We start from the raw sequence: 22,672 nt of genomic DNA on the forward strand, positions 1-22,672 counted from the left end.
GTTACAAAGGTACTAAGGTTTTGTCCTGGATTCCAACATTATTGGCTTGAAATGTTGATTTTCAAAGTATTTCACTGAGGGCCCTATAAAGGTTAGTGTGTTTGGTAGATCAGTCCCCTGCAGGTGATGTTGGCCACCAGCAGGTGGCAGCAGACTCCAGAAGCTCAGAGTGACACTTCATCCCTGTTTCCTCATCAAGTTACTTGTAAATTAGGACCTTTTTTTTTTTCCACTGAAGTATTTTTGTTTTTCCAGGGGGGGAAAATAGACATGAAAAAATGATGGAGAACCTTAAACCCTCTCAGCTGCTCTGCTGCTGCATCTAAAACGAAAAGGAAACAAAACAGAGAAAAAAGCCTGGGATTCCCGGTGGGATAAGTCCCCTGCGCGCAGGTGTAACATGATGCAAGCTGATAAATGGTGATGGAGAAAAGGGCTGAGAATATGAAACCAAGCGGCTGTTCCTGCGCGACACCCAGCAGACAACATGCTCAGGTAGGACTCTGTTCAGGTGACTTTGGTTCAATATTACCTGTCCGGCTGCTTCCTGCACCGACACTAAGAATGGAAACCTCTTCTTTTATTCATCATTACTTTATTTTATCTTAAATGCATTAAACCTTACCCAAGCGGCTTTGAAATATACTTCTTTATGTATTATGTGTGTTTGCGACTCTTTCTCAGCGCATCCGCTGGTTTTTAAGGTGCGTTTTTTAGAGCGGGTCCGCACCATTTTAACGCTGGTGCACGAAGGATTGCGCCGGCCGGGAGGGCGGAGTTACAGCCGCCAGATAGCCATAGTAACCACTATACTTTCATAAATAAATATAACCGTTCAAATAAAACATTAAATGAATAGAATATTCCTAAAAATGTATTTATTTTAGAGGTAATATCTGTTAAATGATGAATTATTGCATGTAAAAATAAGTCAAATATTTTGGTATTTTTTTAGTATATAGTATTCAGTTCAATTCAGTTTATTTCTATAGCGCCAATTCACATCATGTCATCTCAAGGCACTTTACAGTTCAACCAGATCATCCAGTCTAATTGATTCAAAGTTTTCTGACTCATTGGCTCTTCAGCAATCCCTCACACTAAGCATGCATGTAGCGACAGTGGAGAGGAAAAACTCCCTTTGAACAGGTAGAAACCTCCAGCAGATCCAGGCTCAGTGCTGAGCTGCTGAGGCCGACTGGGGTTCAAGGAGACAGAAGCAGACATAGAAAAACAAGCATAGATACAAAAGGCAACTTTAAAAGGCAGCGCCGTCCAGGAAACACACAGCCAGGCAGACGAGCTTCATATAGTTCAGTACTATAGTTTAAACTAAGGTGTGAATGGCTAGCTCTGTTACAGACCAATTATCTTCCTTGTTGAAGTTAGATATATATGTGACGTGCTGCAACTTTGCAATATTAATAACTTAAAAATATTATATAATTGAAGATGAATTATTTTAAATTTTCGTTCTAAAAAAATAAAATAATTAAAAAACATAAATAAATAAAAAAATGTTCTGGCAGGATGTTTGCTTGTTTTAGTTTATCTACAAAGATATGAAGTTATTTGATAATAAGTTTTCTTTTGTTTAAGCAGTTTTATTTATTTTTTATACATTTAATCATAAGTTAAACATTCGTTTTGAGTTTTTAGTTGTAATTATTATCTCTTAGATCAGAGGTTCCTAACATATTAAACTGCGACCCTAAAAATAACAGTGTTACATCCTGGGAACCTCCAAGAAATACATATAGTTTCTTCTTGCTATAATTATTTAGACATATAATTCCATAAACTTTTTAATGAATACATTTTTAAAATGCCATTGAATTAATTATCTAATAATTTTAAATGTATTTGAATCATTTAATTGGAGATTTTTCACAGTTTCATATTTTTATCTTGTATTTAGATATTTATCTTCTGTATATAAAATAAATTAATGCTCCCTCTACTTATTTTATGGTAGATCTTAAATATTCTTATATAGTTTTTGTCCTCCATATACCTCAGGAGTAACACTGATTATGAAAACCATCTCATGACGCATCATAACATTAATTTATGTTCATTACAGGTTATTGTATGTAACACAAAAGAGGAAATAAAAAATAAAAAACATGTTTTCATAATTCCTACTTGTTTAACACGCAGAGAAAAATGAGGCCAGTACAAATATTGCAGGGTCATGAGGAAGACTGGTGACTCCACATTTGTTATGCAGTCATAACATCCTCCACATGGAGGCCAACCCACAAAAGGTCATCATTGCATAAAAAAAACCTTTATTTTAAAGCGTTCTTCAATTTGAACAGCAGGTTTCTACAGCAGAATCCTACCTTAAAGACAAGAATGTGAGTTAATGGTGCAGAAAACCAATTCACGACGCTCTAAATGTTGTGAACTCTTTAGAAACTAAAGGCAGAAACAAACCCAAATGCAGGATGTCTGTTTACAGGAGGTGTTTAAGCTTAGTGTGTGTTTTATTAGCTAAGGAAGTTAAATCAACACCACGACTGTAAATGACACCGAATTAGGATGACAAAGTGGAAGAAGTTGTGTTCAAAATGTAAAATAAGCAAACCTGATACAGTAACTGAAACACGAAGAGCGTTTGTTGTTTACAACTAAATCATGTAAAGAGGTGATGATAAAACAGAAAAAAACGTCCCGGTGGTCTGGCTCTAAAAGCAAAACGAAAAGTTAAGATCATCTGATTGTATTAAGGTTGTTTGATGAATGAAGGGGGACTTTTTCTGAACACAGGGGCAGCAGATGTCTGCTTTGGTTAGAAAAACTGACATGGAAAATCACCCTGTGCAATAATATATATAATAATAATACTGTTTATACCCCATGCACCTTTTCATTCCTTTCCACCTTCTTCTTCTTCTTCTTCTTTGACTATTTGAGCTGAAGTAACAAGTGCATTTCTCCACTGTGAGATCAATAAAGTCAATCAATCAGTCAATTAATCAATCAATTAAAGGCATGGCTGGTACTCTCAGGGATTCAGGGATGTTTTTTTTTGTTGCATTAAATCTATTCTGCTCATTTTAATCCAGAAATCAATTAGCTGGTCCGGGGGATCTATGGCCTTCTCCTCATTGAGGCTCCTTCTAGGGCAGTGATTCCCAAGTGGCATACTTACCCCCTAGTGGTCCACAAGTGCATTGCAAGGGGTTCAGGGAAATATTTTATTTACTTGGTAATAAAATAAAATAAAATCTGGGATCTGTTTGCTTTCTGAGAACCCAATAGAAAAATTAAATAAGCTTTTATTAACTAAAAAGGTTTTTCTCATATCTTTGAGTTCACCTTTGACTTTGATCCAAACCAAGCAGAGGAGCAGACTGGATGTAGAGATCAAGCCTGAGATCAAGCCTGAGATCAAGTCGGTCTGACTGTAATTTTTGTTTAAATGTGATTATAAGGGAGTTTCTCAGAGGAGCTCCAGTCTTATAAATACAGTTTTATAATAGGATTTTATTTCGTATTTATTTCAATTTCTTACTAACTTCCAGGAAACATACTGGTGCTGTTTTTTTTTATTTGAGATGGAAAGAATAAAATACCTAGGAATTAAATGCTCAAATTAAAAGATTAAGTAAAAATAGTTCTTGTTCTATTTTCTTGAAGGAAGGAAGGAAGGAAGGAAGGAAGGAAGGAAGGAAGGAAGGAAGGAAGGAAGGAAGGAAGGAAGGAAGGAAGGAAGGAAGGAAGGAAGGAAGGAAGGAATAGGAACTTATTTCAGACAATTTCGGACAGACAAATTGAGAACTAAAACAATAAATTAATCAACAAATACACACACAAAAAAAGACTATTTAACATCATACCAAACCAAAGACCAAACTTAACATAAATAGAAACAAAAACCCTCCAACAGATAAACCTGTGGGTATATAGAGCCAGAGAACTAACATTGATTAATGCAAATTGTCAGAAAAAGGGTATTAAGAAGTAAAACTATCTTACACCCTAAGGGTGTATAAATAAATTTCTGCCTGACAAAAACACACAAAAGTAAATCACTTATAGCCTCACAGCTATCAGATATAAGAAGAAACTTTTGGTACCTCTGTAAAGGTAAGATGTCATAGAATGGTTTTCTGGTGTCAGCACCATTGTAGCTTTGACCGTGCCTGAAATATTAGGGACAAAATACAAAATATTTTGCATTTTTTTGAACCTCGCCAAAATTTTCTTTGAAATAAACATTGCAAAACACTACCAAAATATTATTTATAGCACAAAAAAGTAGTACAGACTTTCAAATCTAAATGTTGTGTAAAAATATACCAAATTTGGACTCAATCAGATGAATCATATTTATTTTAGAATGGTATTAGTGAGAAATTTCTTAGGCGGAGAGGCCATTTTGGCACATTTATCCATAAATGTCACCAAACTGCCTAATGTGTTTTTTACATCAATACTAGGGGTTTGTTAAAATTAAGAAGTCACGTAGCAGCTGGACCTACCGGTGGGTCCGTAGGGTTCTAGGGGTTAAGATATATATAACTACACAAACACATCAGGCCAAACAAAAGTCAACAAAGGTTGGGAATCAATGTTCTAGGGGTTCTGCAGACATTCCCAGGTCTAAGGAGATATATCTTAGTTGGAGTGAGAATTATGATCTCCGTTAGGATTCATTCCCAGTGGAATGTGAACGTAGAAAACTCCTCATAAGTGCTGATTAATAACACTGAGGAGCAGCTCTGCCTCTTTCAGCCACTTCTGCTACAGATGCTGTTCTCTGCCGTGTTGATTAATATTAATACAATGTTAGGAAAGGGTTTGACTGGATACTGTTAATAAAGCATCCATCCGTCCATCTGTCCGTCCGTCCGTCCGTCCATCTTCCTCTTATCGGGAGTCGGGTCGTGGGGGTAGCAGCTTCAGTAGGGAGCCCCAGACGTCCCTCTCTCCAGCCACTTGGTCCAGCTCCTCCGGGGGAATCCCAAGGTGCCCCCAGACCAGCCGAGAAACATAGTCCCTCCAGCGTGTCCTGGGTCTCCCCCTGGGCCTCCTCCCGGTGGGACGTGCCTGGAACACCTCACCAGGGAGACGTCCAGGAGGCATCCTAACCAGATGCCCGAGCCACCTCAACTGGCTCCTCTCGATGTGGAGGAGCAGCGGCTCTACTCTGAGTCCTCCCCGGATGACTGAGCTCCTCTCTAAGGGGGAGCCCAGACACCCTACAGAGAAAACTCATTTCAGCCGCTTGTATCCGGGGTCTCGTTCTAAAGCTCATGACCATAGATGAGAGTCCATCCATCCTCAGTTTATTTTCTATTATTGGAATCCGTTTAAGCATTTTATGCAGAATTCATTTAAAGCTACTTCAGATTTACTGTTACTAGATCTGAAGTAAAAGTTAGATTAACCAGCTGTTTCAGGCCTTAATAGAAACATTTAATGCTTCCCTTTGGTTACGCATCACATCCTCCCTTCAGCTGAGAGACTTTTTGATTTCGTTGTTCATTAATGTTGCAGTTTTCAGTTGTAGTTTTGCTCCCAGCGTGGGATGCCAGAGAAAAGCCCACATGATGACTCCAGCTGACTCCCACGGGCCTGCATGTGAGCAGAGCTGTCTCTGGGTGGAGACCGTATGCATCAGAACATCCCCAAATAAGGATGCTTTTCAAAGAATGCAGAAATATGGAGAGTTTGGAGCCTTATGGTTCAACTAAAACGCTCTGAATTCCAACAGGAGATGTTCTAGGGCTGTTTTCTCTGGAGAACCGTTCGACATGAGGATTCATTTTTGATGAGGCGGTGGGGTGGGAGTTCTCAGGGGTCGTCTCTGGACTGCCCAACCCCTTATATGGCTGTTCCCCCACGTGCTGTGGGAGGAGGAAGAGGGCAGAGCGGTTGTAGGATGTTCTCACAGGATGCGATGGCCGCAGTCGTCCCAATGTGGAGGCAGAAGTCAGCTGAGAGCCGCTTTTGGTCTGCGGTGCAGGGATCGAACTGTGAGTGGGTGTGTGAGGATGTGAAATCAGCGTGGTCTGGAGGCACTGCAACAAAGATTAGTCATCCGCTGAGGTAAACATGTGGTGTTTTTGAGAAGAAGCCTAATTTAGGGTGGTTTGTTTTTTAAGAAAGCTGCAAAGAGAAGTCAAAGAATGTGAGTTCACTGTAAAAACGATCTAGAAAGAAGTAAAAATGTCTAATTTCAGTAGGTTAATAAGATGATTTGCCAATGAAATTAGTATCTTTAGTCTTAATGTGCGCTTGAAATAAGACAATCCAATTGGTTTTTCTGATATTAAATGAAAATTGTCTTGTTCCATTGGCAAACTGTCTCACTTACCTCCTCATTTCAAGAAAAATGCACTTATTTAAAAAAAAATACTTATTTAGATTTCCATTTTTTGCTCTTACACTGGAAAATGTATCTAGATATAAGTAAAAGTTTCTTAAATTAAGTGTATTTACCCTTAATGTGAGTAGTTAAATGAGATAGTTTGCCAATGGAATGAGTATTTTTACTCTTAAAATAAGATCATTAGATAAAATGCACTTGAAATAAGACAATGTATTTGAGTTTTCTTATTTTAAGTGTAAATTGTCTTGTTCCATTGGCAAAATTTCTCTTACCTCCTTAGTCCAAGAACAAATGCACTTATTTTAAGAAAAACTGACTTATCTAGATTTCGATTTTTTCCAGTGTGTGCATGAGGACAGGCTGTGGTAAAAGAAAGACTTCAACTTTTAGGAATTCCTGTAGATTACTGATAAATGTTGCTTATATTCAACTTGATTCGAGAACCTTTTGCAAGCAGAAAAATTATTTTAAAAGAAAAGAGCCCCATGATGAAGGTAGAGTCTGAGCCCCAGAGACAAGTAAAGATACAGATTCTAGATGATTTTATGCAACTACTTAAAACAGGTATTTTGTTTTCAAGTTAACAAAATGACTTTTTTTTTTACATGCAGTCTGTAATTAGAGCAATGTTTCTAAATGTGCTAAAAATGTCAATTATTCCAGGTTGCAGTGATTTCATTATAAAACAACACATGGTGGATAATTGGGCTGAAGGGAAAGGATTTTGCAAGAAAATAATCTGAATAGTGTGGCTTACATTTGTTTTTTTCTTTTTAGTATTTTCCTTCCAAGCAGCAAAAGTGTCTTCCTAATCTTTAAATAAATTGGGATCAATAAATCGCCGAGCAATTAAGGATAGTAAGGAAAGAGTGATTACAATAAGTAAGGAGAAAGTTTTAATAAATTCAGAGAAAATATTTTTTTTTTTTTTAGATTTGGATTCTCTCCTAAAGTTGGCCTTTAAATTAGAATTTAAAACTGCCTTATTTTAAACAGCATCAGACATCCTGCAAGTATTTATATCCATACAAGATGATCTAGAAATAAGTAAAATATTCTTAAGTGTATTTTTTTGTTTGTTTTTACAGCTAAATTAAGTATATTTATCCTTAATTTGAGCAGGTAAATAAGATGATCTGCCAATGAAATGAGTATTTTTACTCCTAAAATAAGATAATTAGATAATATACACTTGAAATAAGACAATAATGTTGTTTTTTCTTATTTTAAAAGTAAACCATCTTATTCCATTGACAAAGTGTCTCATTTACCTCCTCAATTCAAGAAAAAATGCACTTATCTTAAGAAAAAAATTACTTATTGAGATTTCTATTTTTTGCAGTATAGTTGATGTCATCAAATCACAGAACAGGATACACTGCAAAAACGATCTAGAAATAAGTAAATATTTCTTAAATTAAGTGTCATTATCTTTATTTTAAGTAGGTAAATGAGGTAGTTTGCCAATGAAATGAGTATTCTTACTCTTAAAATAAGATAATTAGATTAAAAATGCACTTGAAATAAGATAATGCAATTGTGTTTTCCTATTTTAAGTGTAAATTGTCTTGTTTCTTTGGCAAAACGTCTTTTTACCTCCTCAATACAAGAACAAATGCACTTATTTAAAGAAAGGATTACTTATCTAGATTTCCATTTTTTCCAGTGTAATAGAAGAGATCAAACTAAATATCCTACTAGCCTTTAAATAAAAGGTTTTAAACTTGTTTATCCTCCTGAATGTTTTTACCAAAAAAGGCATAAGAAAAAACTTAGCATAATATATCCTTTAAGATGCTTTATCATATGTATAAATGGACTTTGTCAGCAGCTCGCCTGTTAAAACTCTCTCCACCTCCCACACCATTAAAATCAAACGCAGCTTTAAGAGCTACGACTTTTTTCTCTTTCATTAAAACGAAAATTCTTGATAAATAAAATTGCGTCTGAGCTTTCATGCCTTAAATTTACGGCGAATCAGAGAAACGGCCTTCTTTTCTAGCACAGCAGGGCGTACGTTTCACTGTTATTTCCACACGCTTATCAGAGTATCCTTACCATGACTTCAGTGCTAATTACTCCCACATCGTCTGTCTGCTCTGATCCGTCACACGTTGTTTTGATTTGTTCAGAAGTGGTGACTCACCATAGTCTGACAAAACCGATTCGTCTTGGTTTGTTTCAAAACAGTAACCCTCACCTAAATACTCAGAACCAATGGAAACCTGCAGATTGCTTAGTCATCCTCTATAGTACCAGTGAAATGCAGGGTAAGAGAAGTTGTGTGGCGTTTGAATGAAGAAGAAAAGCCCCTTCTGTATTTTAAAGGCAAAAATAGCTCTGTCAAAGGTCAGCATGTCACAATCTACGCAGGGCCTGCTTCCTTCCCTTTTTAGCGGATCACCTACATCCTGCTTTTTGCATTGGTGGAGTGTCTGATTTGTGTGATCTGGGCTCTCTGTGCTGCAGGACCATGGCCGCATTCCAGCTGCTCTATCTGCTGTGGGCCAGCTGTGCGCTAGCATCCGCACATCCTTCCCGACACCTCGCTCCATGCCAAGTTGTAAGTAGAAATCCTCCTAAGCAGGAAAAAACACACACACACCTTTTATCTCGGTGTTTATCTGTATATTTACCTTTGATTTTTCTGACTTTTGTACCTAAATTTCCTCTCAGATTCTAAGTTGGTCTTTATCGGTTTGTACTTTTCAGCTTTTTGGAAATGGTTTCTTTGCATAATTTTGAGCTATTTCAGTTTATCTCTGTTAAATTAAATGATTTACATTTTTACCATCCGTGTCATATATTAGAAATGTTTACATTTTAGTTATTTCTCTGTAAATATGGGCTGTAAAATATTTAATGCTCCCTATACACTGCGAAAACAATCTAGAAATAGGTCAATATTTCTTAAATTAAGTGTATTTACCCTTAATTTGAGCAGATAAATAAGATGATCTGCGAATGGAATGAGTATTTTTACTCTTAAAATAAGATAATTAGATAATATGTACTTGAAATAAGACAAATCAATTGTGTTTTCTTATGTTAAGTGTAAATTTTGTTTCATTGGCAAGATGTCTCTTTAACTTCTTCAATCCAAGAACAAATGAATTTATTTTAAGAAATAATTACTGATCTAGATTTCGATTTTTTCCAGATATATCTGAGGTATACTTTTAATTCAGGATTGAGAGCCTCAGACATGGAAAACTCTGCACAATAAATAAAAAATACAACAATGACATCATATAAAAGTATATTAAAAAGCACCGATATTATAGATTTATCTTAACAACTGAAACGTTGCTTCGCTTTATTGGTTTAAACTTGTAGATCATGATTTTAATATATTCTTTACTTTCATAGAACAAAAACCAATCAAGAAAATCAGTTCGCTGATAATTAAATGTTATTCTTTAACTCTAAGAAATCAGTTTCTTAGTTTTTTTTAATTTTCTCCAAATGTTAACAGCCAAGTTCGGACCTGTGGGGTATTAAACTTGATCAAAAAAGCCAGACTTAGACGCCCGATTCTGACTCATCTTTGGCACAACATGACAAGCTGGATTTCACCAAAAGGACGCCTCACTTGCTTAATATCACTAATGCAAGAAAGCTTCAGCTAATCGGTGTTAATCAGATGGGCAGACCATGCAGTCGATCGCAGAGTGATCGCTCTCTATATAAGCTAACAAAATTCAGCAGTCTAATAAAAAAATAAAAAAATGCTGCCATCAGTAAAACCAGTTAAAGGGGATCACATATCAATTGCCGATGGATTAAATGTGTAAATTATAATTTCTTTCATCCCACACATTATTTCATGCACAAATTAAATGCGGTATTTAAACTGGGATATTTACCATTCAACTCGATTGGTCATTTAGAAGGATGGCCGTGAATCTGAGGTATTTTAAATCACATTAAATCAGGGTTTAGACCATCAGGTATGGCATCTTATGGGCTATAGCGCTCCGCAGCAGCCAAACTTCATGCAAATCTAAAGTGTCGCACCTTGTTTTTATAGAATTATAATTGAACTTTATTGATCTCACACTGGAGAAATTTACCTCTGCATTTAACCCATCCCCTTGGGGAGCAGCAGGCTGCTATTGTGCAGCGCCCGGGGAGCAGTGAGGGATTAAAGGTCTTGCTCAGGGACCCAGAGTGCAGGCTGTGGGGATCGAACTGTGTACTTGCAACCTTGTCAGAGCACAAGCGCACTGCTCTGACTCACTAGGCCAATGCCCCCCCTGTTACATTTTAAACAGACTCACTGTTGGATGCTTTGGTAACTGCCGAGCCATCCAATGAACTCATTACATCCCAATGGACCCATTATTTATGGGTGGCTAACTGTTTATTAGGGCGTAAAGTTATGACTACTTTAAGCATCACAGCCTTCTAAGTATTACTCATTACCAAGGAAAGAACAGAAAATACGTAAAAGACTCGTCACAATGTTGAATAACTGCAGGGTTTACACAGAAATCTGCATGATGAATTTAACCTCTAGCACAGGGGCCGACAACCCAAGCTGCTCAAAGAGCCATATTGGACCAAAAAAACACAAAAAAAAATCTGTCTGGAGGCCAAAAAAGTCTTCTATAAGCCTCGAATGGCAACAGGATCTTTAAGCGTATTAGCCCACTATAAAAAAGGAATATGTGGAATATATAATAATCATTCATGATTAAATGTTTATCCCAGAGCAAATGTCACATTGTCGCATGAGGGAGGAGCAGTGAACGCTCTCACCGCGTGGAATTCATCGCACGCCGTTTCACCACCCTTCACCGCACAGTTTAGCTTTTGTTGCATTGATTAAATTATAGAAACCCAATAAAGGAATCATTCTATGGTGGACGTGTTTCTGCTGGGAGGGGTTGATTGAGTCATGAGGAAGCAAGCAGGACAAATGCCTTTCCAAATTATTATTTTTTAATTTTTTGACTATCTCTCAGTACAAAGCAAACATGGAGGCAATCCTTCTGCATTGATAATGGAAGCAAATGATTCACTCCATTCTTCTTTGAATCCTCTGTTCTCATCAGCTATCTTCCTTTTTTTCCCTTTGGGATCCGATACACACCCGCCGCTTTGCCTGGCACCGCGCCATGCTGAGACGTGTGTTGCAGTCAAGACCACTGGTCTCTATGTATGGATATTACACAAATTTTCATTGAAAGAAATTAAATTAAATTCTGTTTATTTCTATAGCGCCAATTCACATCAAGTCATCTCAAGGCACTTTCCAGTTCACCAGATCATCCAGTCAGATTGATTCAAAGTTTTCTATCTAAGAAAAACCAGCTGATTGCATCGACTCATTGACTCTTCAGCAATCCCTCACACTAAGCATGCTTGTAGTGACAGTGGAGAGGAAAAACTCCCTTTTAACAGGAAAAAACCTCCAGCAGAACCAGGCTCAGTGTGAGCGGCCATCTGCTGAGGCTGACTGGGGTTCAAGGAGACAGAAGCAGACATAGAAAAGGCAACTGAAAAGGCGGCCCCGTCCAGGAAACACATAGCCAGGCAGACGGGCTCCGAGCCAGCTCCCATGTCAGAGGATGAAGAGAGCACATCCAGTTAGTCACAGTCAGAGAAACAGGACTACACTGAAAAACAGGCCGATCTCCAACATCTAGAAACAAAGGTGTTGATGGCAGCAGCACAGCTGATATTTCTCTCCAGGATGGAGTCACAGCCAAACAGGAACAGACCAGATGAAGCTACTATGAGAAAAAGCAGAGAGAGCAGAACGTTAGAGGTTGAACTAACTATGTAAACTAAAATGTAAACTAGAAATGTTTACATTTATTGTTTCAATTTAAATTTACAATTGTTCCTTTGACCTCCTGCCCACAATATTAAAACAAACAAACAAACAAACAAACAAACAAACAAACAAACAAAAAGAATCTATTTTCATACATTTTTAAAAAGCTCCAGGGGGGCGCCAAAGAGCCACGGGTCACCGACCCCTGGTCTAGCATATAAGACGACAAACTTTTCTATGTGAACGGGTCTGAAAGAAATCTGCACAAAATGGGTATTACTTTCATTTGATGAGGTCACTACAGTTTCTATAAATATCTGAATATCAATTCCAGTTTCACTTTGCGATTTTCCCAGCAGAGACCACATCATGTGTTTCAAGAAGCCTACATCTTTTTTTTTTATATGTCATTCTTTTATCTATTTCAGTGCAGAAATAGTCCCAGATGCAAACAATCAAAATATGCACTTATTGGGAAAAAGGTGTAAGATTATTGCAAAGTGAATATCTTTTAGTATCACACCTTTATTGTGTACAACAACTTTCTAACCTATAATTACAAGAAAAATAAAGAAAACAAACATTTGTTGTTTCAGTTTGAAGCTAAAGGCTAGTGTTAGCATAGCAGTAAGCTAGCAGCTTCAGGAGGCTGAATAAGTAGAGATTTCCGTCTCCCAGAAGCCTTTAAATATTCAAAGGTGTTTTAATTATACAATAAATTTTTGCTATACTAAAGTATATAAAAACAACAACTATTGCATATAGGAGTATGTATTTTAAAAACTCCAATTAGCAATGCAAATATCATCTGATAATTTTATATATTATTAAGTTTCTCTGTAAAAATACAGAAAAAAACTGCATAAAGCATTTGTTAAAATGATAAAGAACTTCTACGGTCGGTTACCCCCCAAACATTAGACGTCTGTTAGGCGTTGTTTTTTTGACTAAATCTGGTCGGTCCTTCTTAGTTTGGATTTAGTCCAGAAATTGTTGTTGAAAATGGGGCCATGTTTGAATTTAAAATGTAAATAATTTTTTGTTGCACAATGGGGAAATTCACTCTCTGCATTTAACCCATCCTCTTTGGGAGCAGTGGGCTGCCATTGTGCGGCACCTGGGGAGCAGCGGGGGGTTAAGGGTCTCCCTCAGGGGGTTGGTCGGTCGGATTTTGTCCCAGTTTTGTTCAATAATAGATTTTTTAAAAACAGTGAAAACCAGATTTTCATTGTCTTCTTCGCAGTCTGAAAATTTAGACTTTTGTGGATGTCGTTTGGACCGAAATCATCTCATCTTTCATAATTTACTTCCTGTAAATCCCGGTGTTTCCTGTTAAAAGGGAGTTTTTCCTCTCCACTGTCGCTACAAGCATGCTTAGTGTGAGGGATTGCTGAAAAGTCAATGAGCTGGTTTTCCTTAGAAAAGTGTGAATCAATCTTAATGGATGACCTGGTTGAATCATCTCTATAAAGTGCCTTGACATTACATGCGTTGTGAATCGGCGCTGTATAAATAAACTTGAAATTTAAATCCTTTACGTGTCTTCAACCACTTTTTGCTCAGTGGTTAAGCCCGTCTTTTGGAGATACCCTGATTTTCTTTACTTTGTCTCCATTAAACACTCAAAAATACATAAAGCTTGGATGTTAACTGTGAGAACAGAAATAGGTTCTCCCTTATAGTAAATCTGTGTTACTATAAATATCTACCTAAGTTCCGGTTTCACTGATCTGATTTTTAATGCTGACGTGACCTTATATTGACTCATAAAACCTAGATATGGTTTTTCTTTTTGTATTTCAGTGCTATAAATATCATAAGAAGAAAATCTGAAAATCTTTTTCAAACATCTAAAAAATAATAAGTTCCCAGTTTTGAAGATTCTAGAAATCCAGGCTCTGTAGCAGACAAGGAAACTTGAAATCCCGGCTATCTTTAAAGACTTTTATTTTTTTCCCTCCTTGCTATTGCACTCATAACCAAACTTGCTGTATTTTCAAAATTTTCCAAAAGCAAAATAGAAAACAAGCCTATTAATTTGCAAATGTAACTGAAACTGCCAGGAAATGAATTGTGCGTTCAAATCTATTTTTAGCCAGATAAGGTCAGTTTATGTTACAATGAGCTGAAATAAACAATCCGGTTTGTGTTTAAGATAAACCAACTGTGAATGGTGATGATGCAAGTTTCCAGACAGCAATAGTAGTCTATAAAACAGGGAAATGGATCAGGTTAGATGATGTTAGATAGCGTGTCATTGTTCTTCGTAAAAGGAAAAGAAAAAGAACAAGTGGAACAACATTACTGCTGCTCTGCAGCTCAGTGAGAGTGAATCAAATGAATGCATTATACTGTAGAACGTGTCAAGATGTGCAGCAATTTTTACTATTTAGGAGTCCAGAGAAATGGAGGATATGCGGAATTCAGTGGTCAGAAATGTGTAGTGAGACATTCAGCAAAGTTCACTATGATCGGGGGTCAGGAAGTTCTTTAACATCCCTGATTTGTTCCCAGTCTGATGTCCTGTGCGGTGTGCTGCTTCCCGTCTCTTTTCCACTCTTTTCAGACCACTTCTGTTATTACCTTGCAGTAGCTGAGATCTTCTGATTCACCTCGAATCTGGTGGATAAAGGATCTAGTGTGTGAAATGTCTTTGGCTAAAGGAAAATACAATATGGGAAAAATATCTGGAAAAGTTGTTTAGTGTAAATTACTGGAAGGCAGCCTTATTATTACAATTTGACTTAACCATGAATTTAACATCAAATAACATTTATATGGGGATATCAACGAGATGCACTATTAAAGAGAACAGGAATAGAATAGAATAGAAACTATTGCACTGAAAAAAATTGAAATCTAGATAAGTCATTTTTTCTCAACTCCAGTCTGGCGCACGGATGACGTCATACACACTCCGCTTTGTTTTTAAAAGATATAAATATAAAAAATATAACTGCGGTTGTCTGGGGGACAGTGATTGGCCAACATGTTATGAATGCTGGCGTACCATAAAGAATAAATTATGAACAGTTTAGTTTGTGCCTTCAACTCGTTGCCTAAAGGAAGACGTGTTCCCCTTTAAACTAAGCATGCTTGTAGCGACAGTGGAGAGGAAATAACAACATCAGGGTAATGTTGTTATTTAGATGCAGTTTTAGTTTAGGATATAAATTAAATATCACAACAGAACTGTTTAGATTGCAGCACCGCTTTTGGAAAATAAAAAAGTAAACTTGGATGAGTGTTTACTTTTTGAGTTGTCAGCAATTTTATGATTGGTTATACACTGCAAAAACGATCTAGAAATAAGTAAAACATTTCTTAAATTAAGCGTATTTACCCTTAATTTCAGTAGTTAAACAGGATGATCTGTCAATGAAATTTGTATTTTTACTCTTAAAATAAGATAATTAGATAATATGCACTTAAAATAAGACAATGCAAGTGTTTTTTCTTATTTTAAATGTGAATTGACTTGTTCCATTGGCAAAGTGTCTCACTTACCTCCTCAATTCAAGACAAAATGCACTTATTTGAAGAAAAAATGACTTATTAAGATTTACATTTTTTGCAGTGTATGTTTGATTTACAGAAGTAAAATATTTAAACTTAGCAAAGCAAAGCTACATTTTAACTTGTTTCTTAACTTTAAGCAAGTATTAATACTAACGCAAAGCAAGTAGCAGAAGGGATTTAGAAATTAAGCAATTTAAGAATCAGATCTGCTTTAAAGACTGTGACAACAAGGGCAATAAATAGGAACTAACTTGGCTTTTAGTTTTTTTCAATTGGTTTAATGTATCCATATTGGACAGTGGTGTCAAAAGTTCACACATTTGTTACTTCAGTAGAAGTATAGATACTGCAGTTTAAAAACACTCTGGTAAAAGTTGAAGTATCAACTTGACCTCTTTACTCAAGTAAAAGTGAAAAAGTATGTGCTCCAAAAACTACTTAAAGTATAAAAGTATAAAGTAACCTTTAAAAAAAAACCAGCCAGATGCCACTATATGAATTAAAAGCTAAATTTTTCGATTATTTTGAAAAATTCTTTGAGATAGGGCCAAGGATGAGGGAGGCCTTGTTGGTCTCCGTCTCCCGATACGCTCTCGCCTGTGTCCGACCTTTCAGACATTTCAACATCTTTTTCTGAATCCCACATTGTAGCATGGCATAGACAATTCACGTTAGCAGTTTGAAGAACACCTGCTTGCTTCTGATGATTTCCTTTAGCTAACCAATGAGTGTTTGCGTTATACGACTCATCCAATGACACTAGTTTTCACTAGATATGGATGGAGCCAATGATCTGCATTGGATGGAGCACATGACGGGAAATAAAGATTTAGAAACATTAAACCGAAGCCAAGAGTAACGAGCAACGTTTGTTTTAAAAATGTAAGGAATAGAAAGTAGAGATACTGGTGTGAAAATGTAATGAGTAGAAGTCAGAAGTAGGAAGAAAAATAAGTAATGGAGTAAAGTATAGATACCTAAAATGTGTACTTAAGTACAGTAAAGAAGTATTTGTACTTACTTACTGTTACTTGACACCTCTGATATTGGAGGGCATTGAAATATGTAACGTATGTTTAAGGCTTATACTTATCCGTTTTTTAAAACTCTGTGGATGATGAAAGAATTTGGTCTGTCAGTTTATTTATGAAGACAGACGGTAATTCTCTTGTTCACATTAGACCAGGTTAATTTGAAACATTTCCGTCTAATATGAGAGCAAAACTTATTAATAATTAATTTTTAAGAGTGCTGTATACCCAGATTTTTTGATGAAAGATTTGAATCATTATGATTCTTACAGATGTAAACAAAAATAATACAAAGAGTTTTATTTATTTAGCTGCATGGTTTTTAACTGCAAACCGACGGTCAAGAAAAGCTGTTATAAGATGAACCTATCTATGTTTTTTAGCAGAGTAAACAGAAATGGCTTATAATAATCTGTAATTTCAAGGTGAAACCTGGTTTTAATTTCCATTGAGGTTGATTAAGATCTATGTTCATTGATGTTTTTTTTAACATGATTTATTGTTGGATTTTAGAACCATTTAAAATCCCCAGCTTATGTAAAATGGCTAAAGGGGAACGAAAATATTAACTTATTTTTTCAGCTATAATTGGAATGAACCACCTCAACATGAGTCAGATTAACCAGACGGGCTTAAACTCAGTCTGTCTGAGATTACATGAATATAAACAGCTCCAGTAATCCAGGGGAATCACAGAGAAAGGAATCTGCTTTCTGCGGCTTTTTTCTCATGTATCACCCTCATTTCTTCCTCCATGCTTGCCTGATAACAGAAACAAGATGTTTTGCCCCTTAGTAAATAGATCAGCATGTTTGTTTACACCCATCTCCACAGTCCTGAAGAATGCCCATTTCACAACACCACAAATATGCCAGGAAGTTAAATGTACTCAGCTTGAAGGGAAACAGAGGAGGAGACAGCTTTATGAGCTGTTTTTGGACACAGACTCATTTTGGCCATGTGGTTTCTGTTACAAACTACACCTAATGAGTTAAATACTGGAATTTATTGGAGTGGGAAATAGATGGATGGTGACAAAACCTAAAATGAGGGCTGTGTTATCTTTGTTGCTGAAGAATGTTTTGCGTTTTTATTAGTTTAGTTCGAAAGAAAAATATCATCTTGAAAACTTTTTAGCTGTGAGGATACTGACTCACAAATAATAATAATAAAAAGAAGTTAAAAAACAATCTACTGGACTTTGTTTCAAAGTTTGAAGACGTTTCTCTTCCCATCCAGGAAGCTTTTTCAATCCAAAAGGTTTTATACAGTATCCCAACAAAGCCTTGTTTTTGTTTTGAAAACATGCAAATTGAAACGGACAAATGGGTCCACCCCTTTGGAATGGGGGTCGTTTAGCTTCTTTTGTTAGCCTGTAATGCCCCATACCTGTCTATGTCTCTGAAATGGGAGTCATTAGAGGGAATTGTTGGCCTGGTTGAATATGCCAGGTCTTCTGCTTCCCTGTGAAGGGGTGGTGTTGGCGATGATAGCGGGAAAGAATCAACTCAATTGCTGCGTTGTAGGTTGTTGAAAGCTGAAATCCGAGTTAGTTTTTCGGGGCGTGCAGGTGGCGTAGCGGTTAGCGTGCACTAGAGACTGACACGGGAGTGGATTTTCACTCCTGTCCCGTCCCACTCCCACAGAAAAAGATTGTGTCCCGTCCCGATCCCGGGACAGAGTAGAAATCTAAATCCTGTCTCGTCCCACTCCTGGTGAAATTACTCCCACTCCCATTCAGAATGACTCCCGCTCCTGCACCACTCCCATTCTTGTTGTTTTTGAGCGCGGGTGAAAAACTCAGAGCGGAAGCACTGTTGGTTTTTGGGTCGTGTAGTTTTATTGACTCTCATTATAGTGTAGGCTTCAAGGAAAAAAACTACAAAATGGCCGCGCCAGTACTGGATTTTTTTCTTTCTATTTTATTTTATTTTTTGGCATCAATCCTAGTTTCCTACTATTAGTGTTGCGCTGATGCCATTTTTTTGCCCCGATACCGATACCCGATACCTGGCCTTGCAGTATCGGCCGATACCGATACCATAATAATGTAAAATAATTGCCATCATGGCTTCATGTCAAGCTGCTGCCTACCTTTATGAAGCAGGAAAAAATCTAATACAAAATGAATCCAGTAGAACTTTTTATTGCCTACCAGGAGTGGGTGACAGTTGAATAAACGTATGGCTCTCAAAATGGTATCGCTGCCCTATTTGTTGGTACTCGCCGATACCGATACCACCATTTTAGGGCAGTATCGGGGCCCGGTCCGATACTGGTATCGGTATCGGTGCAACACTAGTTACTATCGGTTTGCTCCCGCTCCCATCTGCTCCTGTTAATGTTTAATCCTGTACCGTCCCAATCATGTGATCGTTACTAATACTGACTCCCATCCCACGGGAATCCCACGGAAATCCCGTGACCCGTGGGATTCCCGAAAAAATGACAGTCTCTAGCGTGCACAACCCTTGTATGAAGGCCTGGGTTCGAATCCGACCTGTGGTCCTTTGCTGCATGTTTCTCCCCCTCTCTTATACCCCCTTTCCTGTCAGCCTACATTTTGTTTTTTCTTTCTTAACATAGATGGCTTCCTTCACGCCCCTCTCAAACCAACTATATTCTTTGTCCAAAATGTGAACATTCTGGTCCTCTGATCCAACATATTGCACAAATAATGCTCGGCTTTAAATGTTTAGTCTGAGTCGTGTCCCGGTCGAACCGCCTGGCTTCACGCCGAATTAATCAGACTCTTGTGTTTATCTTTGTTCTTAGGTCCAGATGGATGTGATCTGCAGTGATCTGAGTCTTAGAAGTGCACCGGTCAACCTTCCTCAGGGAGTCCAGATGCTGGACCTTTCTCGGAACCAGGTTCAAAACCTTACGCTTGAAACATTAGCCTTTCACACCGGCTTCCATCAACTGAACCTCCATTCCAACAAGATCCACTTCATCCAGCCTGGACTCTTCAAAGACATGAAAGACCTCAGAGTCTTGGATCTGTCCAGGAATCACCTGAATGTTTTTGCACTCTCTAAAATAAACGTCGGACCTCTTTCATCCGTGGAGTCGTTGGACCTCTCAAGCAATGGGTTATACACGGGAATGTCCGACTATTTCCTGGCCGAATCTCCGTCTTTGGTCAACCTTTCCTTAAACAGCAACAGCATCACAAAAATAACACAGAACACCTTCAGCGGATCGTCAAAGTTAAGGAAAATTAGCCTCCACAATAACATCATCCTGGAAATAGAAGATGGAGCTTTTGAGTCTCTAGATCAGCTGACGGAGCTCGATTTGTCCAAGAATTCAATCAGCTGCATCACAGACTTTAATCTTTACAACTTGGCTGTTCTGAACCTCAGCAAGAACAGTTTGGAGTTTTTCCAAAGTGCCAAATCAGAGGATTTCTTCAGGCTTCACTCTCTGGATCTGAGCGAAAATAAAATGCTTTCCCTCCCCCTCCTTCCGGAGAATAACGTGCTGGAATTTCTGAACGTTTCTCGGAACCACATTCAGACACTCAACAGCACCGGGACTCTAATGTACGACACACATTTAAGATTAAATTCTTTAAAATACCTGGATATGAGTTACAACAAACTCAAAAGCTTACCAGAGACTTTGTTTACCAACATGACCTCCCTGGAGGTCCTCAATGTGAGTCACAACTGCATCAGCTCGTTTTCTGTTACGTCTGAAGATCTTCTGCACCGGGCGAAGATCATCAATCTAAGCCATAATTCCCTACAAAGTTTGACGTTTGGGGAAAACTCCCTCCGCTCCCTGAAAAAATTGCTCCTACAGGGAAACGACCTTACGGTCCTAGACCAGCAAGTTTTCCAAAGACTGCCGAGCATCAAGTACCTCCAGCTCCAGCAGAACAATCTCCAAATCTGTGAATCGGAACGAAACCAGCATGAATCAACGCTGATGGTCCGAAACGACCAGGATCCAACCGGCTGTGTGTCTTTCTCATCTATCCACGAACTACGCTTCCTGTATCTGTCTGAAAATAATCTGAGGACCCTCCCTGCAAAGGCGTTTGTAAACACCCCTCTGAAGTTACTAGACTTGTCCCTAAATCCAGGCCTAGAAATGCACAGGGACTCCATGTTTGGTTTGGAGCGTTCATTGGTCCACCTGCTCCTTAGAGAGAACAACATGTCGAGCCTAAACACAGACCTCACTTCCCTGCAGAGCCTCAAACACGTCGACCTGTCCACCAACCAGCTGAACACCCTACCGACCTGGAACAAGGAGTCCGCCATCGAGTCCCTGAACCTACGGAACAACAACCTGGTCAGCCTGGACCAATCCACCATCCGCGCCTTGGAGCGCTCCCTAAAGACCCTCTACATGGGCTCCAACCCGCTGAGCTGCTGCGACAACCTGGGCTTCCTCCACATGGTGCAGCACTCCACGGTCGTCGTTCCCGACATCGGGACTGTGACTTGCGTCCACGAAGGCTCTCCAGAGCCCGTGAATATCGAGAAGGTGACGCGGGAAATGTGTGACCTGCCAGACGCCCCAAACTACACAGCGGCTGTAGTAGTGACGTTGTTACTTGTGTTAATCCTGCTGGGGGTGCTGGTCAGATGTTTCCGATCACGGAGACGGAAGCGCAGCAGAGGCTTCCACGCATAGCAGGAACAATCAAATTCATACATGAGACCTTTAAAGGATTTTAATGTGAATGTTTAACTTGGTGCTTCTCAGAGACGCTAAAGACTATTTAAAGCTCTGAGTTTGGACCTCAACTACAAAGATCCAACAGCGATGGAGAAATCTAGCTGTTACACTGGAAAAAATTGTCATTTTTACTTAAAATAAGTGCCTTTGTATTTGGATTAAGGAGGTAAAACAGACATTTTGCCAATGGAACAAGACAATTTACATTGAAAATAAGAAAACACAATTGCATTGTCTTACTTCAAGTGCATATTATCTGATTATCTTATTTTAAGAGTAAAAATATTCATTTCATTGGCAAACTATCTTGTTTACCTACTCAAATTAAGGGTAAATACACTTAATTTAAGGAATTTTTACTTATTTTTAGATCGTTTTTCCAGTGTAGTTGCACATGTCCGTATAAAATCTCCTCCAGGATGTTGTGGTTGCAGAGAACAGCCCAGAAAATGAAAAGACCGACTAATGAGCGCCATGGTTCTTGTTTTCTCTTCAGAAACAAAGCTGGACTTTTTGTCAGATTTTTGCTTCAGTTTCATGCAGCACCTGAAAGCTTTGTTTAAGGAATTCCAGGTTTCAATCGCTCTACACTGCGAAAAAAAATCTAGAAATAAGGGAAAAAAAATCTTAAAGTGTATTTACCCTTAATTCGAGTAGGTAAATAAGAGGATCTGCCAATGGAATTAGTATTTTTACTCTTAAAATAAGATAATTAGATAATTTGCACTTGAAATAAGACAATAACATTGTTGTTTCTTACTTCAAAAGTAAATCGTCTGGTTCCATTGGCAAAGTGTCTCATTTACCTCCTAGATTCAAGAAAAAAATGCACTCATTTTAAGAATAAAATATAGAGATCTTTATTTTTTGCAGTGTATGTTCACTTCTTCAGGACTTTACAACAGAGACCAGAAGAATCTGACAGCAGCACCTGTGTTGAACTTTAAGGCCAGCCTTTGGATGTGTGTTCCCTAAATGAAGGAAAGTCTGATTCTGTTTTTAGTATTGTGTTTCATACCCGACGCCTATTTATTGAATGTAGAATAAAAATGAAGGATCAACACTAAAACACTTTGAGCTGACAGTAGCATCAGAAGACTGAATTACCGTTCTACTGTTACAACTCATATTTGTCAGATATTAGCTCCTTGGATTTTGGAAGTGAGTCGATACCAGTCTCTTATCTGTACTTGAATTTAACTGCAAAAGCTAAAACTCAGATTAGGATTAACCTGTAGGCTCCAAATGCTAATCCTTTATACGAGAGGTAACCAATTAAAAATCAGCGGGGTCCGAATAAAAGAA

At 37.9% G+C, this 22,672-nt stretch overlaps 1 protein-coding gene across 2 annotated transcripts; it reads left to right on the forward strand.

Annotated features, from left to right (window-relative positions):
• Positions 1–262: 262 nt before the first annotated feature.
• On the forward strand, positions 263–21,593 carry lrrc32 (leucine rich repeat containing 32). 2 transcript variants are annotated; one of them, XM_038308735.1, is made up of 3 exons: positions 263–495; positions 8,813–8,906; positions 19,451–21,593. In XM_038308735.1, exons 1-3 carry the CDS (start codon positions 488–490, stop codon positions 21,320–21,322), a joined length of 1,974 nt encoding a protein of 657 aa, XP_038164663.1. In that variant the 5' UTR covers positions 263–487; the 3' UTR covers positions 21,323–21,593. The 2 variants fall into 2 exon arrangements, with proteins under 2 accessions (XP_038164663.1, XP_038164662.1); XM_038308734.1 differs by lacking the exon at positions 263–495 and adding an exon at positions 5,864–6,060.
• The last annotated feature ends 1,079 nt before the right edge of the window (positions 21,594–22,672 follow it).

The sequence above is a fragment of the Cyprinodon tularosa genome, unplaced genomic scaffold, assembly GCF_016077235.1.
Source record: "Cyprinodon tularosa strain WSP-4 unplaced genomic scaffold, ASM1607723v1 ctg646, whole genome shotgun sequence".
Classification (NCBI taxonomy): Eukaryota; Metazoa; Chordata; class Actinopteri; order Cyprinodontiformes; family Cyprinodontidae; genus Cyprinodon; species Cyprinodon tularosa.

Excerpts from the sequence above, each read along its gene's own strand:
- lrrc32 (XM_038308734.1), top strand. The coding sequence starts at position 5,894 with ATGTTCTCACAGGATGCGATGGCCGCAGTCGTCCCAATGTGGAGGCAG. Across the intron at positions 6,061-8,812 it reads AAGATTAGTCATCCGCTGAG|GACCATGGCCGCATTCCAGC; the intron begins GTAAACATGTGG and ends TCTGTGCTGCAG. Across the intron at positions 8,907-19,450 it reads ACCTCGCTCCATGCCAAGTT|GTCCAGATGGATGTGATCTG; the intron begins GTAAGTAGAAAT and ends CTTTGTTCTTAG.